The sequence below is a fragment of the Dermacentor silvarum genome, chromosome 2 (assembly GCF_013339745.2).
Source record: "Dermacentor silvarum isolate Dsil-2018 chromosome 2, BIME_Dsil_1.4, whole genome shotgun sequence".
NCBI classification, from domain to species: domain Eukaryota; kingdom Metazoa; phylum Arthropoda; class Arachnida; order Ixodida; family Ixodidae; genus Dermacentor; species Dermacentor silvarum.
In genome coordinates, this window is record NC_051155.1 from 245,725,890 (window position 1) to 245,739,171 (window position 13,282).

At 44.2% G+C, this 13,282-nt stretch overlaps 1 protein-coding gene across 1 annotated transcript in view; it reads left to right on the plus strand.

The window, feature by feature from the left end:
* LOC119443034 (FERM, ARHGEF and pleckstrin domain-containing protein 2-like) overlaps positions 1-13,282 on the plus strand; it is a 128,821-nt gene that overhangs the window by 35,497 nt on the left and 80,042 nt on the right. Inside the window, exons 8-9 of the mRNA XM_037708160.2 lie at positions 8,832-8,906; positions 12,004-12,257. Of these exons, the coding sequence (XP_037564088.1) occupies positions 8,832-8,906; positions 12,004-12,257 (329 nt within the window). The remainder of the gene's footprint in view (positions 1-8,831; positions 8,907-12,003; positions 12,258-13,282) is intronic.

Sequence of the window (13,282 nt, forward strand, 5' to 3'; positions counted from 1 at the left end):
TATCAATATTATCAAATATGAATTGGGTATAGAATGAGCAGAAACAAATTCAGAGGAACTTATTTACCCCTGATCTTAATTTATTGTCACAATCTTGCAACATACCAGTTCCGAGTTCCTATTTCGAAACAGGACACTTATGCCTGGGATTCTGATATCATGTTTAGTACTCCAAAAACATTTTGGTACGTATCATTTCTGACATGGCCAACAGTGCTCTCTACGAGGAGTTTCCATTCCATTCAAGTGCACAAATTGCAGACATGATTATTTTACAGGCTGCCATAAGATGCGACACAGTTTGCCTGTGAAGTCAGAGGACATGCAATAAACGAATTTGCTAATATAAAGGAGTTCTTTACCACTGGACACCCGCTTCAGTTTTTTTTGCAACTAGCCCACAGATTTCAACCTGGGGTAGCAAATGGTGTGAAACTAACCTCATATACAACTACTTGTAAGTGCATTTCACATTTTTTTTTTCTAAAGCATTGAAAGGGACACTAAAGGCTAATGAAAAGTCAAGCCAAAGTGGTAGAGTAATGCTCTAGAACATCTAAGGCGTCAATATAATCGCGAACAGAGCTTTAGTAATTGAGAAATTGAGGTAAATGCAGGACATAAGAGATTCCCCAGGGACATTCAGGTACTTGCCCGATGACGAAGGCACTCCTGAAAAAAATTCTGTCACTAGTACTCAACCACTCAGATTAAAAAGATCATTTCATTGGATTACAGTTAAACCTGGATATAACGAAATTGACAAATTCCCGAAAAACTTCGTTATGAAGAGGATTTCGTTATATGCAGGTTCGGCACGAAAATTGGAAAAAGAAACTCTTAGCGTATGTGCTATTGCTCAAGGTTTACTCCCAATACACTAAAGTTGCAATAAACAAAAAAGTCCCAGTTTCGCACGAAAGGCAAAGCATCGATTGCGACAGCAAAACAGCAGACAGCTATACGAAGTAAGGATAGTACAGTCAAACCTCGTTAATACGTACCCGCTCAATGCGTAATTGCGGTTTAAATGTAGTCGCAAAGATTCCCCCACTCAGCCCCCATTTAACCTCATGGGCTGACCGCTCAAGTGGTAGTCGCTCATTGCCCACCAAACGGTTAGTACGTACTATCTTTCTTGTTCTACACGCACAGGCACAAAATCGGCAAAATCTCATGTGCGCAGACGTTCGATTCTCGAGTTGCGATGCCTGGACGACAGTCGCCAGCGATAGTGAACTTAAAACATGACGTATTTCCTTCTCATACAGCTTTTGTCGATTGCTGCACACAAAAGCATGGCCTTCGAGATAAGTTCCCCGTAACGCGCAGAAGCTGCTGGTAGGGGGTGCGAATTCGCTGTTGCTGTCAGAGTAGTAACCGCGCAGAAGCACATTTTATTGCGAAGTGCATTTTGTACCGGTCACCGTGGACGTCGCTTTGAGGTTCCGTGTAAAGTCCAAACACAGCAACATCGTCGCTGTGCGCTGTACACTGTGTGTGCGAGTGAAAGCTTGCTGAGGTCAGCCGACTCAATCTCGCGCGCACGAGCGTCACGAGTCCACGCGCCCTTACAGTATGGCTGTGCGGCGAGATCGCGCCGCGGATGTCGTGCCACCTTCTGACTCCGACGGCTCTGACTCGAACCGCGTTTGGTGGCCTTAGCTACGCGCTCTTCTTGACAAATAGGGGGGTGCTTAGATTCACACGCAAACTTTTTTCCCAATTTTTTCGCGAAAATAGAGGGGGGGGGGGGGGGTGCTTAGAATCGCGATAATACGGTATAAAAATTGGGACATTTAGTATGCTTTTCTGGGATCATTTTTGGGGTTAAAGTACATGTTGCCAGGGTGTTAAGTTAGATAAAATGTGGACCACCTGTTTGTTTCTAAATTTTGTGGAAGAATGAGGTCTGTGGTATAATTGCTAGCATCAGTGTAAACACTAATGCAAGTTGTATTGCCGGAGAACTAGGAGCTCTTGTGAAGACTGATTTCAAGAAACCTTTATTTACACAGCCATGACCATGGTTCAGGTTAAGCCACATTGAATACAAGCCAGACCTTCCATATCGTAGTGTTCCAGTAGGCTGAAGCATGGCGTAGGGAGGGGTTAATTGGCCTAACATGACTTCACAATACAGCATGCAGCAAAACAGACACAAAGAAGTAACCTCGACACACAAAGTGCTGGCTTTCAACTACATTTATTCGCATATGTACAAGTAAATACTTTTATTAATTAGACTTTGGCTAATTAGATTTTTTATGAATTCTGTCTATACCGAAAGTCCTGGCCAGGGCCAATACATTTCTATGGGCCAAAGCTTTCATTATTTCAATTCTGAAATTGGCCCTCACTGAATAATTTAAACTTTACGAGTCAACACAATGTGGCTTATCCAAATAGTGACCCCAGTCATAAATTTATAGGCTGCAGTGTCTCTCTTGGCAGTGTTAGGGGACAGTGAATGGGTCGAAGGCACCTGTTGAAAAGGGCTATTTTGATGCCTGCTATACGAAGATTTTTAAGTTAAGAGATCAACTCACAATGAATGATTAACATGATTACCCATGGGCTGTATCACCCTGTTTACCCAGTCAACATATTTATTTCCGTTTTCTTTCGAAGAAACTTATTCTCAAAATTTTCTGTACGAGGATTTAATTGGATACGAAAACGCATTTGGCAGTGTTTGTAGAAGCCTATTGTCAGAGCCAGTGTCATCGCCATTTTTATCAGAAAGTGGCAACAGAACAAGGGGCCTGTTACAGTCAAGCAAATACAGTCAAACCTCATTACAGTTGAACCACGATATAATCAAGTTGTATTGCAGCGAAAAACTTCGTTATATCGCAAATTTCGTTAATTCAATGGAACTAAGATAGGGAAATAAAGATAGTTCATTGCATTGCGAATTTTGTTAAATTGAGGTTCGTTATATCGAGGTTTCACTGTATAATGACGTTGAATCTGCCTTGAAAATACTTTCATTTAGGGTTCCCATGTGTCCTGAATTTATCGAGACAGTCCTTAATTTTGCGTAAAAGTTAGGAGTCCCAACTTGACACAGTCGAACGGCCAAATGTCCCGACTTTTGCTTTTTTCTGCTCTATCACAACTAATAAACAAGATTTTCTTTTTAGAATGCCTGGCAGCTTGGTTGCAAATTCTTTTCTTTTTTTCTTCTGTTGCGTTGTTGTAAACATAAATGCGGTTTCGTTTTTGGTTGGGGTTAAATTTGTGTTGTAGGCCCTAACCATTCACAGTACCTCTATCTATATTGGTAGGCGTGTTAGCCAGGCAACTACTGCCCCTTGTTGTAAATCGCAGCATGGCACAACTAAAAATGTACAGATTGGCGGCTCTTGTCACTGATAGGTTCGGTCGTCGCCAGCCACCTCCTAAACCTCCTCCTTTCCTGCCCTGATTAGATCCACTTGAGAGTTAACAAACCTACCTTCGTTACAACCAATATTCGTTGAAGTGTACATGCTGATAGTTAAAAAAAAATGCTGATCAGGTCCACGTGAAAGAAGTGCAAGCGTGATATCTCAAGCACGCCAGCAAGAGGTATTCTGCGTTTTGTTGCTGGCCCCTGCTTTCAGGTGAAGTTTCTTAAGTATTTTAGACAGGGTGCTTTCATTTCCTTTGTAAATTTTCATGGCATCTTCAGCCAAAGCTTTGGACTGCCTCGCCCATATGGCCGGTAAAAGCTGCCTCAGGTACTGCCTTGTTCTTTGTGATAACTTTGCCACTTTTGTTGTGAAGGCCATGTTGCAAAAATGTTCGCTGTCACAAAAACATCATGTGGCACTTGTATCACATGCATGTGCCGCAAGAGTGCTTACAATAAAAGGGCTAACTCTGTGGTCAATAGTTCACATGTGGAATGCTTCTTGCAAAAGCCACATTGCTGAAATTCCTGCCTGCAAAAAGTAGTTTCTCAGCAAGGCCGCACTCTCACTCTTCATTGTCAAGAGTTACATTACCGCCTTACATTTTGCACTTCACACATAAAGTATTTACTGACTGTAAATTCGTTACATCTTCACCAGCCATACTGCAACGTCGTAAGCATGCTTAAACAAGCCTGGTTGGCACTTCACTACTGAAACTGTAGCGAGCCCTTTAATGTTTTCTACTTTGTCTATTTTTGAATTAATTCGGGCTGTGGCATCATAGCGTCCTGTCAAACACGGCTCTTGCCGGACCTGCAAGCATTGGCCGGTGAATTTGACAAGAGCAACAGCTAAGGTGCATTCTGTCTTGGTTGACATCACAAGTGGACAATCTGTGTTGCTCTCAACAGCTCTAAAATGACTTATGTTTTATGCTGAACTTGTGGTAATTTGCAAACATCTAAGCAGAATTTGACATTGCAACACACAGGTGATCTCTCAAAAACTAAGGACAAGATGGCGATGTGGCTTGCTATTTTGGGAGCTCATGCGACACAAAGCACGACGTGCAGGCTGGCTCCACAAATTGCAGAGCATCTTTCAGTCATGTGCACTCGCTCCACAAATGAGTATATGCGGTGGTGCTTTTCAGGAGAGGGGAAATTTTCTCTGTTATTTATGAGTTGGCCAAAGAGATACATAAAATCCCCTTGAAAATGCCATGCAAAAGTTTAGCAATGTACTACGTGTACATCGAACTCCGATTCACCAACACATTCAATATATCGAACACTGCGCCGCGCCGTGCCCCTGCAAGTGCATTTCTCCCAACAGACGCGGTCACTGCTCACATCGTCGGAAATATTTAATGCCGACAAATTTGATACGGCACTGTTTTGGCAGATTCTGTCAAACATGAGATTGAATCCAATGATCATTACATGCCATGTAGGAAAAATTAGAGGGTGCTCTCAGTTTCGGTCGCTGCACATGTGAATGGCTTGTGCGAACTGTGGCCGTTCATTATCGGCACTCTGCTTTAAGAACGCAAAAGGCTTCCCGGTCAGGTATGCATTCCACAAAAAAGCATGGATGATGTTTTGTCTTGAGTCTCAGTGGGCTTCAAGCATGGGATGCTGAACTGAGATGCTGCGCCACCGGGTTGGCCTTCTTGTAGACAAAGGCTTTCCGCAAACAGCATTTAAGAATTCTGTGAGCTGCCAAAATGAATCTGATGTCAACCTCCATTTGGAACTACCATTGCATTGCAGTTTGAATTTAATAAAACCACCGCATGCCACATCGGCACTTCGCGGTTGTGAAACGTGGAAAATTCAAACGTGAAAAATGGTGAAACTACTGCAATGCATAATTTTGTTTCCAGTTTTCCCTGCATTTGTAACAGTGGCTTTATTCAGACTCCAAAACCTACACTGGGTACTACTTTTTGCGTAGAAACTGGTTACTGAGCTATTAAACATTGCACTTCTATGTAATTACAGTGGAACCCACTTATAACAATACTGGTTTTAACAATATCTAGGATATAACAATGAGCAGCCAGTTCTTTGTGTGTGTTCTATAGTTAAGTAAACCGTTTACTGCAATGCTCGCACACCACATTATCAGTTGTAACAATTAAACCTGGCTACAGGGTGTGTGCTCTGAAAGAAATGCAAAATCATCTTAAAAAAAAAAAAAAAAACTAACAGCTAATCCCTTTGTCACACCCACCCTTGTGCCGCATGCACTCCCCTCCCCCCTGCACGTCTTCGTTGCATTGCCTCGAATAAATAAAAAAGAAAAAAACCAGCTGATTTGCCACATCCTCCTTTGAGGTGTGCACCCCTCACGCCATGCCTTCGTCAGCCTTCGTCATGCCCCTCTCCCGTCTCCCTTCCACCCTCTCATCGATATTGGAGGGGTGGAGAGGGGTGACTAAGGTGTGCTGTGTGAAGTGCACGCACCCCAGCATATATGTGGGGGTAGCATAGTGGCTCGCATTTTTTTCTTTTCCTGGATTTCAAATCCTTTCTCTTTTAGTGCAGATGCCCAGTAGCCAGATTTAATTGTTGTTGCCACTAATGCGGCATGGGAGCATTGTATTAATGGTTTATTTTATCATAGAATACACAAAGTTAAGGGTGGGGTAGCTGCTTATTGTTACCTTCGAGTATTGTTAAGATTGGTAATGCTATAAGTGGATTTGACTGCTTACTTCTGTCTAAATAAAATCTTTGAATGTTTGTCCCCTCTGATTTTTTTGTGTGCAATTCGGTTATAACAGTAGGATTTTCTTGGCACTTAAACATCGTTATAAGTTGGTTCGACTCGTAAAAAGTGTTTGTTGCTATTCGCATTTCAATTTATGAGTGTTGTACATTTCTGTTCTCGTGCACATTGGTCCTTTTGTGCTGTCCTCATTTTTCTGAATTCATCGGTTTGTAGTAGTGCATATGAGTCATAAGATAGAAGTGAGTTAATTTAAATACTAACAAAGTTTCTTTTTTAGTAAGGGTATATAGTATGCATCAAGAAAGGCCTCCAAACGACTCATTCCATGATGCCTGGAGAACCAACCCAGGCTAGACTAACATATTGAAAGTTTTACAGCGTAAGCTGTTATGGGCTCATTCCAATAGCTGCTTCGGGTCGCGATGATGTCGCCGCCCCATAGCCGCTATCATACGCGAAAAAAAGTACCCGCTCTCCGCCGGGATCGAACCTGGGCCCGCTGCATGGGAGGCGGATACTCCACCACTGAGCCACGCAAGCGCTTGCTATCCAAGAGCGGGAAAGGCGCTAGCCATTGGCGATGGAATGCATCGGCTTGCACGCGCGACGGCGTCCCAAGCAGGCCGCGTCGGGTGCATTGCAATGGGAGTGAATGTGACAGCCGTAGTTGCATTGTCGGCCGCTTGGCTGGGACCGAACGGCGCTAGCCATTGGCGATGGAACGCGTTGGCTTGCACGCGCGATGGCGTCCCAAGCGCATTCCTGACGCATTCACTCAAATTACTCGGTAGGTCTGTCAAAACGCTCGTCTAGCTTACGCTGTAACTGTGCTGCGTGTGCCACGCAGGCCTGGCATTTTTTTTTTTTTTTTTTTTTTTGCAGCAGTCTTCCATTTTCTGAAATCAGCCAAGTCAAATGCTGACATTTTTATAAAGTCATTCTGTTTTGGTTTCAGGTAAATCAAGTTTTTTGTACCTTGATTTGCTTGAAATAGGCTACAATTTCTGAGCAGTGCTGTATACAGTCAATGTACAGCACCACTGGTGGGAAATGCTTATAAAGATAAGGTTATGAATGTATCACGCACCCGTACCAGGTGCCACATGTGTGTTGTGCAGTGCTCTGTACATAATTGCAAAAAAAAGAAGAAAGAGAATGGTGTGCTAACCACACATATGCACTTTATTCAGGATTTACACAAGGTTGGAATTCTTGCACTGTGACGATTTGGAGGTGTCATTTTGCTGGCATGCCACTTGAGCAAAGAAATGTGAATGGACACCGTTCATGTGTGCCTTTGCAAATGCTGCAGAACAGATGCTGCAGAATGGGCCTTGCTGTTCATCTTGAATACCAAGGAAGGAAGTTCTTTTGATATGCACGTTGAACAGTGAACATGTCTGTCAGACCTTTTCCACAACACTCTTAGAGTACACCACATGCATGGTGACCAAGCTATCACAAACACAAAAAAGAAAATAATAAAAGGCAGTTGTCAACAGCAAAGATCATGACAGATGTGTGTAGACAGCGGCGCTGAGTGGAGCAATGTCATTTACATAGTGCAAGCCTTGATCGCAACGCCTTCACAGTCCCTAGGAGCACCTCAGGCCACCTTGCGAGGAGCAGTTTCAAAGTATATAAAGCATTGCTCATGATTCCTGTTGTTGAGTGACTGCAGCACCACCTCTGGTAACCCTAGTATGAAACTTGAGTTGCACCTCTTATGGAAAGAATAGGACTAACAGGCACTAAATTATTATTTATTCTTGGCCAAGGGCACTGTTTGCAGCATCACATCACATTATAATCACAGAGCCTTCTTTTTAATTGCAAGAGTCAGAATGTTCATGTCATTGTCATCGTGTTGTATCCATGCAAACTGTGCTGATAACTCAGGTTTGTTGCATTCTTGGATCATTTTCACGTAATGCAACATAGTTGATTTCTGCCCCCCCTATTCCCACCCCTAAGTGAGTGTGCTCTTGCTTTTCAGGTTTCCCAGACCAGTACTGTGTGCATGACAGTCTTCTTGAAAACAGTGATTTAGTGCTGTTGGCCAGATTGACTGGCTGTGCCAGCATGCACCTTGACGTTGCTTTAACCCTGCATGCTAGTTGTAGAAGCTGCATGGCCATTGTGATGAATGAGGTGTGTTACCTTTTGAGCAGGTGCAAGCGTGATGTGTCGTTGGGAACCCAGGATGTCCCGGCGGTTGTGCATGTGCCAAGAGCTGACCAGCTGCACAGTGGAGGCCTTGTTTGGCTCCAGCTCCTGTGCGGGCTGTGCCGACTGCGGTTGGCACCGAATGCCGTGAGAAGTGCAGAGATTTGTGGTAGTTGTCATTTAGTTTGTCTCCTGTGATGCCTTCCAGTCGTGCCCTGTAGGCACTGTTGCAACTGTGCAGCAGGGGGGTGGGTAGTGCATTGGGAAGAATGAGTGTGTTTGCATGCTTACCTTTGTAGACATGAGGATGGCTCTGAGAGCAGTCCCGCCCTCTACCCTGCCCTACCGTTTATTTTTGTTTACTCAGGACACACAAAAACTGTTACCCATTGTGAACATGCACACACGAGACAACTGTAGGAATCACTGCACTAGATCACCTCACCACCATTTGATGACCAACATGCAGCTGGAGGAGTCAAGTAGCAAAGGGATTGATAAAGCATGTACTTTTTCTTCTCTTTGCAGGTATAGTGGTAGAACGCAGAAGCAGATTGTTGAATATGTTAGGGAGAACTATGTCAAGAGGCAGCCCTTTCAAAGGTACATACTCGGTCCGCAATACTTTACCGTTTGACACTCGAATGCCTTAACCGGTATGTGGCAAACATCTCTTTGCTCTCTCTCTGTTTTCACTCTCACCCATCTTCCAGCCCCTGCACACTCTCTCTTGGTTTGCGTTGCCCTGTCCCTTGGTTTTGCACTTCCTGGTGTTGTCTGTGCTCGGGGACCGTGCTTGGCTCTCTTGTTGGGTATGGCATGCTTGGCATGCTGATCCTGGGGTGGCTGCTTCTGCCCATGCCTGACAAAGTAAACTGTGTTACTTTCATCTTTCTGTCGACTGATACTACTGCAACCTTTGTGGCCACACAGTACCGTGTGCATGCAATAGTTCCTACAACAGAAACCTACTAAAACTCTTTACATCGCATACTCAGAGCTGTTGCATTTGTGTTCAGTCAGGATAGTAAGTAATGCTTTCAAAATGGCCTTTTTGTCCTTCACTAATGGAATGAACAATGATGAACATTTCGCATGGCAAATATATGCCATGTGATGTTTTGGGGCCTAAGACACGGTCATAGGACTCTATCCTTCTGGGATAGTAACAGTCAAAATGTGTGCAACTGATGGCAGTGTCAGGTAATACCTGCACATATAGTCAACCAATTCACGGAGGGCTTAGACACTGATGCAAAATGCAAACACATACTCTGCAGCCTAATGATTGTGTCATTTGTTGCAGTAAATTACTAAAAATTTGGCCTGCAAGTGGTAAAATGAGAAGCAAGCCGTTTTTTACAAGCACACTCTCCTTATGACTGAAAATCGGACTACAGTGTGTACTTGCAATTTTCAAGTGTATAAACAGCACCCTCTGTTGTTGGATTTATTATTTTTCAAAATTGGATAGTTGAAATTGCATTCTGTATTTTAGTTGATAATTGGTGAGAAATATCAAAATTTGGGTTTTTGTGTGTGTCAGTATCTTTAATATTTTTTTACCAAGAAATAATAATTACCACTTCTGGAAACTTGTCTTTTGTCAGCATGATGCACCTCGTTTTCACAAATAGTTTGGAAAGTTTGCTCCAAGAAAGCATTTCCCAACTCTTGCACTACTTTTCTCATTCTCTTTTCACTAATCTTTGCTCATACATGTTGTGATTGTTTGCAAAAGATTTGCAATCATAAAACAATTATAGTGCAGTAGTGTGGCATTAAAGCAAGAGGAGCCAGCCAATCAGAAGCACAGTCGTGTTCCTGTGCCATTTGTCTGTGTCAGAATGTCATCTGCTCATTAACAACCATTAGAGCTTGTCACGCAGCTTACATTCGACTGCCACCTCATTGTTCAAGTGAGTGTATTAGTCGTCACTCGGGTGACCATTCTAAACTGGGTACTGCTTATTTTTATAAATGTGACAGCAGTTGGGATCTTGATGCAGGATTTGCTCCATCTGTCCATCCATACATACATCTGTCTATCCATCCATCATGCTACTGCCAGCATCCTGCCATATATTTAGACAATACTGAAGTAGAAATGGTACCGTAATTCAAATCACTTGGCATATATTTCTTTGAAACTGTGACATGAGACTGCCATGTAGATCACTTCGTAAGCTGTCTAGAGCTATAGGTGTTTTGTGTCACCAATGTAATTATCTCCCTACATCCATTAAAATGCTTTTATATAGTTCAGTGTTTTACTCTTTAGTTCAATACATAATTCTAGTCTGAGGAACAACTTCAGTGGAAAACAATGCATAAATTGGCAATGTTGCAAGAGAGAGCAATATGTCTAGTCTCCAAAGCACCATATCTCGGTCACACAGGTAATTTATTTTCAAACCTTAGGATTATGAAAATGCAGTATTTTTTTAGCTATGGGGTTTGTCGTTTATATAGAGTAGAAAGAATTGGAAGTGATGACACGTTAACAAAACTGTCATCTTTACAGTTGCATATCCCCGTTTACAAAGTACGTTAGCCAGAACCTTGTAATGTAAGGAGGTGCAGAACCAGCTGTAGCAACCAAATGTTAAGGTTTTGTTTATTAACATTGTTGAACCAAATGCAGAGAGAACATTATCTTATTGTATCTGTGCTACCTTCTAAAAAACTACATGAAATATTTGTATGATGGGCTCTGTTGTCTTGACAAGTTCACGTTCTCTTTTAGCAGGGAGTCTGTGTCGTCGTACCACTGCTCTAGTCCACATTAATAGTGAAAAAGCAGCCCTATCTAAATTTTCTGTAATGTTGGGAACTACTGAATAATTTTTCGCAGCTTAACTTTGTCAAAGGTGCTCAAAATGAGGCTGCAGGAGGACATCCTCCTCTGCATTTCAAAGGAACGCACGTGCGCATGCAAACACACATGCATACAAAATGGAGCAGGAAATCTGTTTAGAATAGTATTCTTTCAGAAGTTTATGTGCATTTGCTTGCTTGGTAATGCCTAATTCTTTGTGTAGAAAATTGGAGGAAACTTTTTTGAATTTTGTGCACGCATTCATGATGTTGTTATAGATATCATGGTGTATTTTTTATGCAGGGCTCGAAATTCTGCTTCTTGAACCCACACTTTCTTTGGAATACAGTGTAATCTCTTGATTTTGGGGAGGGGGGGGGGGGTATTTCGTAAATGTCATCTACCAGCCTAGCTTAAAATCTTTTTCTTAGTGTCCCTTTAAGAGTGGCTGGAGCTTACCCCAAAATCAAAGGCCCCGATTTTGTCACTGTGCCAGCTAATACCTAGGTTTCCTGTGATATTGCTTTCTTGGGAGAAATTGGGTGTAACCAAATTCTTATAAACTGGCTCAGGGAGCCGAAATTGGGTGAAATTGGGTTTTACCCAAAAGTGTGTTCTTGTGAAGTTCTTGCTTTCTAGTTGGTCAGTGCATGGTTACGTTGACTCAAGTGGGGAGGAATGATATTGTGTGTTTGTGAATTCGTGGCAAATCCAGCTGTGCATCATTATAGCTGCAGGCACTTTAATGCCATGCCTGCTTTATAATTCATGCATGTAATTACAATGGTGCCATTTCTATACTGTGGTTGCCAATGGATGCGCACACATTGATCTGCAGTTTAACTGTGATGACTCTTTCTCCTCCTCTTTCCCATATCACAGATCAACAAGCCTGCGCTTACCTTCTCGTGGTAGTGCTGGCACTTCAGACAATGAGGAGAACATTCAGTCAGCAGCTGCCGCAACCTCAGAACCAAGTTCTCCACGACGGGACACAAGCCGTGAAACACCTCGCCTTACTGAGGGTGCTGTGACACCTAGCCAGGACACAGACGACAACATCTCACATGATTCGTATCGACTGGAGGAAGGGGACTCGTCCATCGCTGCACCCACACCAAGTGCCGACAATTCAAGTAAGGAGCCAGGCTCAGTGGTGAATGGGGGTCCGGAAAGTGGCCGTCGACGATCGGGTGAGCTCTCGCGAGCTAGTCGCAGCTTTGATGAGGAGGACTCAGAGTTTGGGTATGTGCTGCACCGTAGGGGGTTCTTGCGGGACAGTAGAATGCGGCGCAGCGAGGGGCACCCCCGCCGCAGGCCACGAACAGATATGGGCCGGGGTTCACGTCAGTCGAGCCCACCTACTATCTTTGCGCGAGCACATGCCCTTGGGCCTCGAGTGGTCGGGTCTGTGGATTTCGTGCACCTGGCACAGCTGCCAAGGGCCGACAGCTTTTCCTCTCACGATGACTCACTAGAGGAAGACTCTCTGGAGAGGGAAATCATGGCAGTGCTTCGCAAAAAGAAATTGCTGGGGGACGAGCCCACACGGTCTAGTCCTGCCACTGAACATGTCCCTAGTGTCCAGCAAGTTCCTGTAGAACAGGCGGGGCAAAAAGTTTTCCCTCAAGAGAAGCCTGACCTGTCCTTGGAGCTGGCAAGCGTGCCACTTCCCGAAGAAAGTCTGATGGCCCAGCTCAGCCCCATTGCCATGTGCCCTGCCGAGGATGCCTTGCTGGGGGGCCTGGTGGGCATCCCACCACCCCCGGAGTACTGCTCCAGTGCTGTCAATGAGGTTCTGCGCAAGTACGAGGAGCTCGAGCGCAGCCTGGCACTCGAGCTGTCAAGGCTGGGCTGCCCTCCACCACCGGCACTGCCGCTCACTGTCACTCGCAGTGAGGCTTCACTGGCACGTCCTGAGGATATCAGCGACTCGTCAAATGGCCTTGCCGAGAGTGACGCAGGGGAAGACGCATTGAGGCTGGACACGGGTTCGGATGACACACTGGGCGAGAGCCCCGAGCGCACTTTTTCAGAGGAGGAAGAGACTGCCTTGGTTGGGGATGAACCCACACTATGCAGCAGCCCGTTCTCATCAAGTGTGCCCGAGACTCCCGAGGGGCAGTACCCCAGCTTTGTGGACCTGGATGTGATCGTTGGC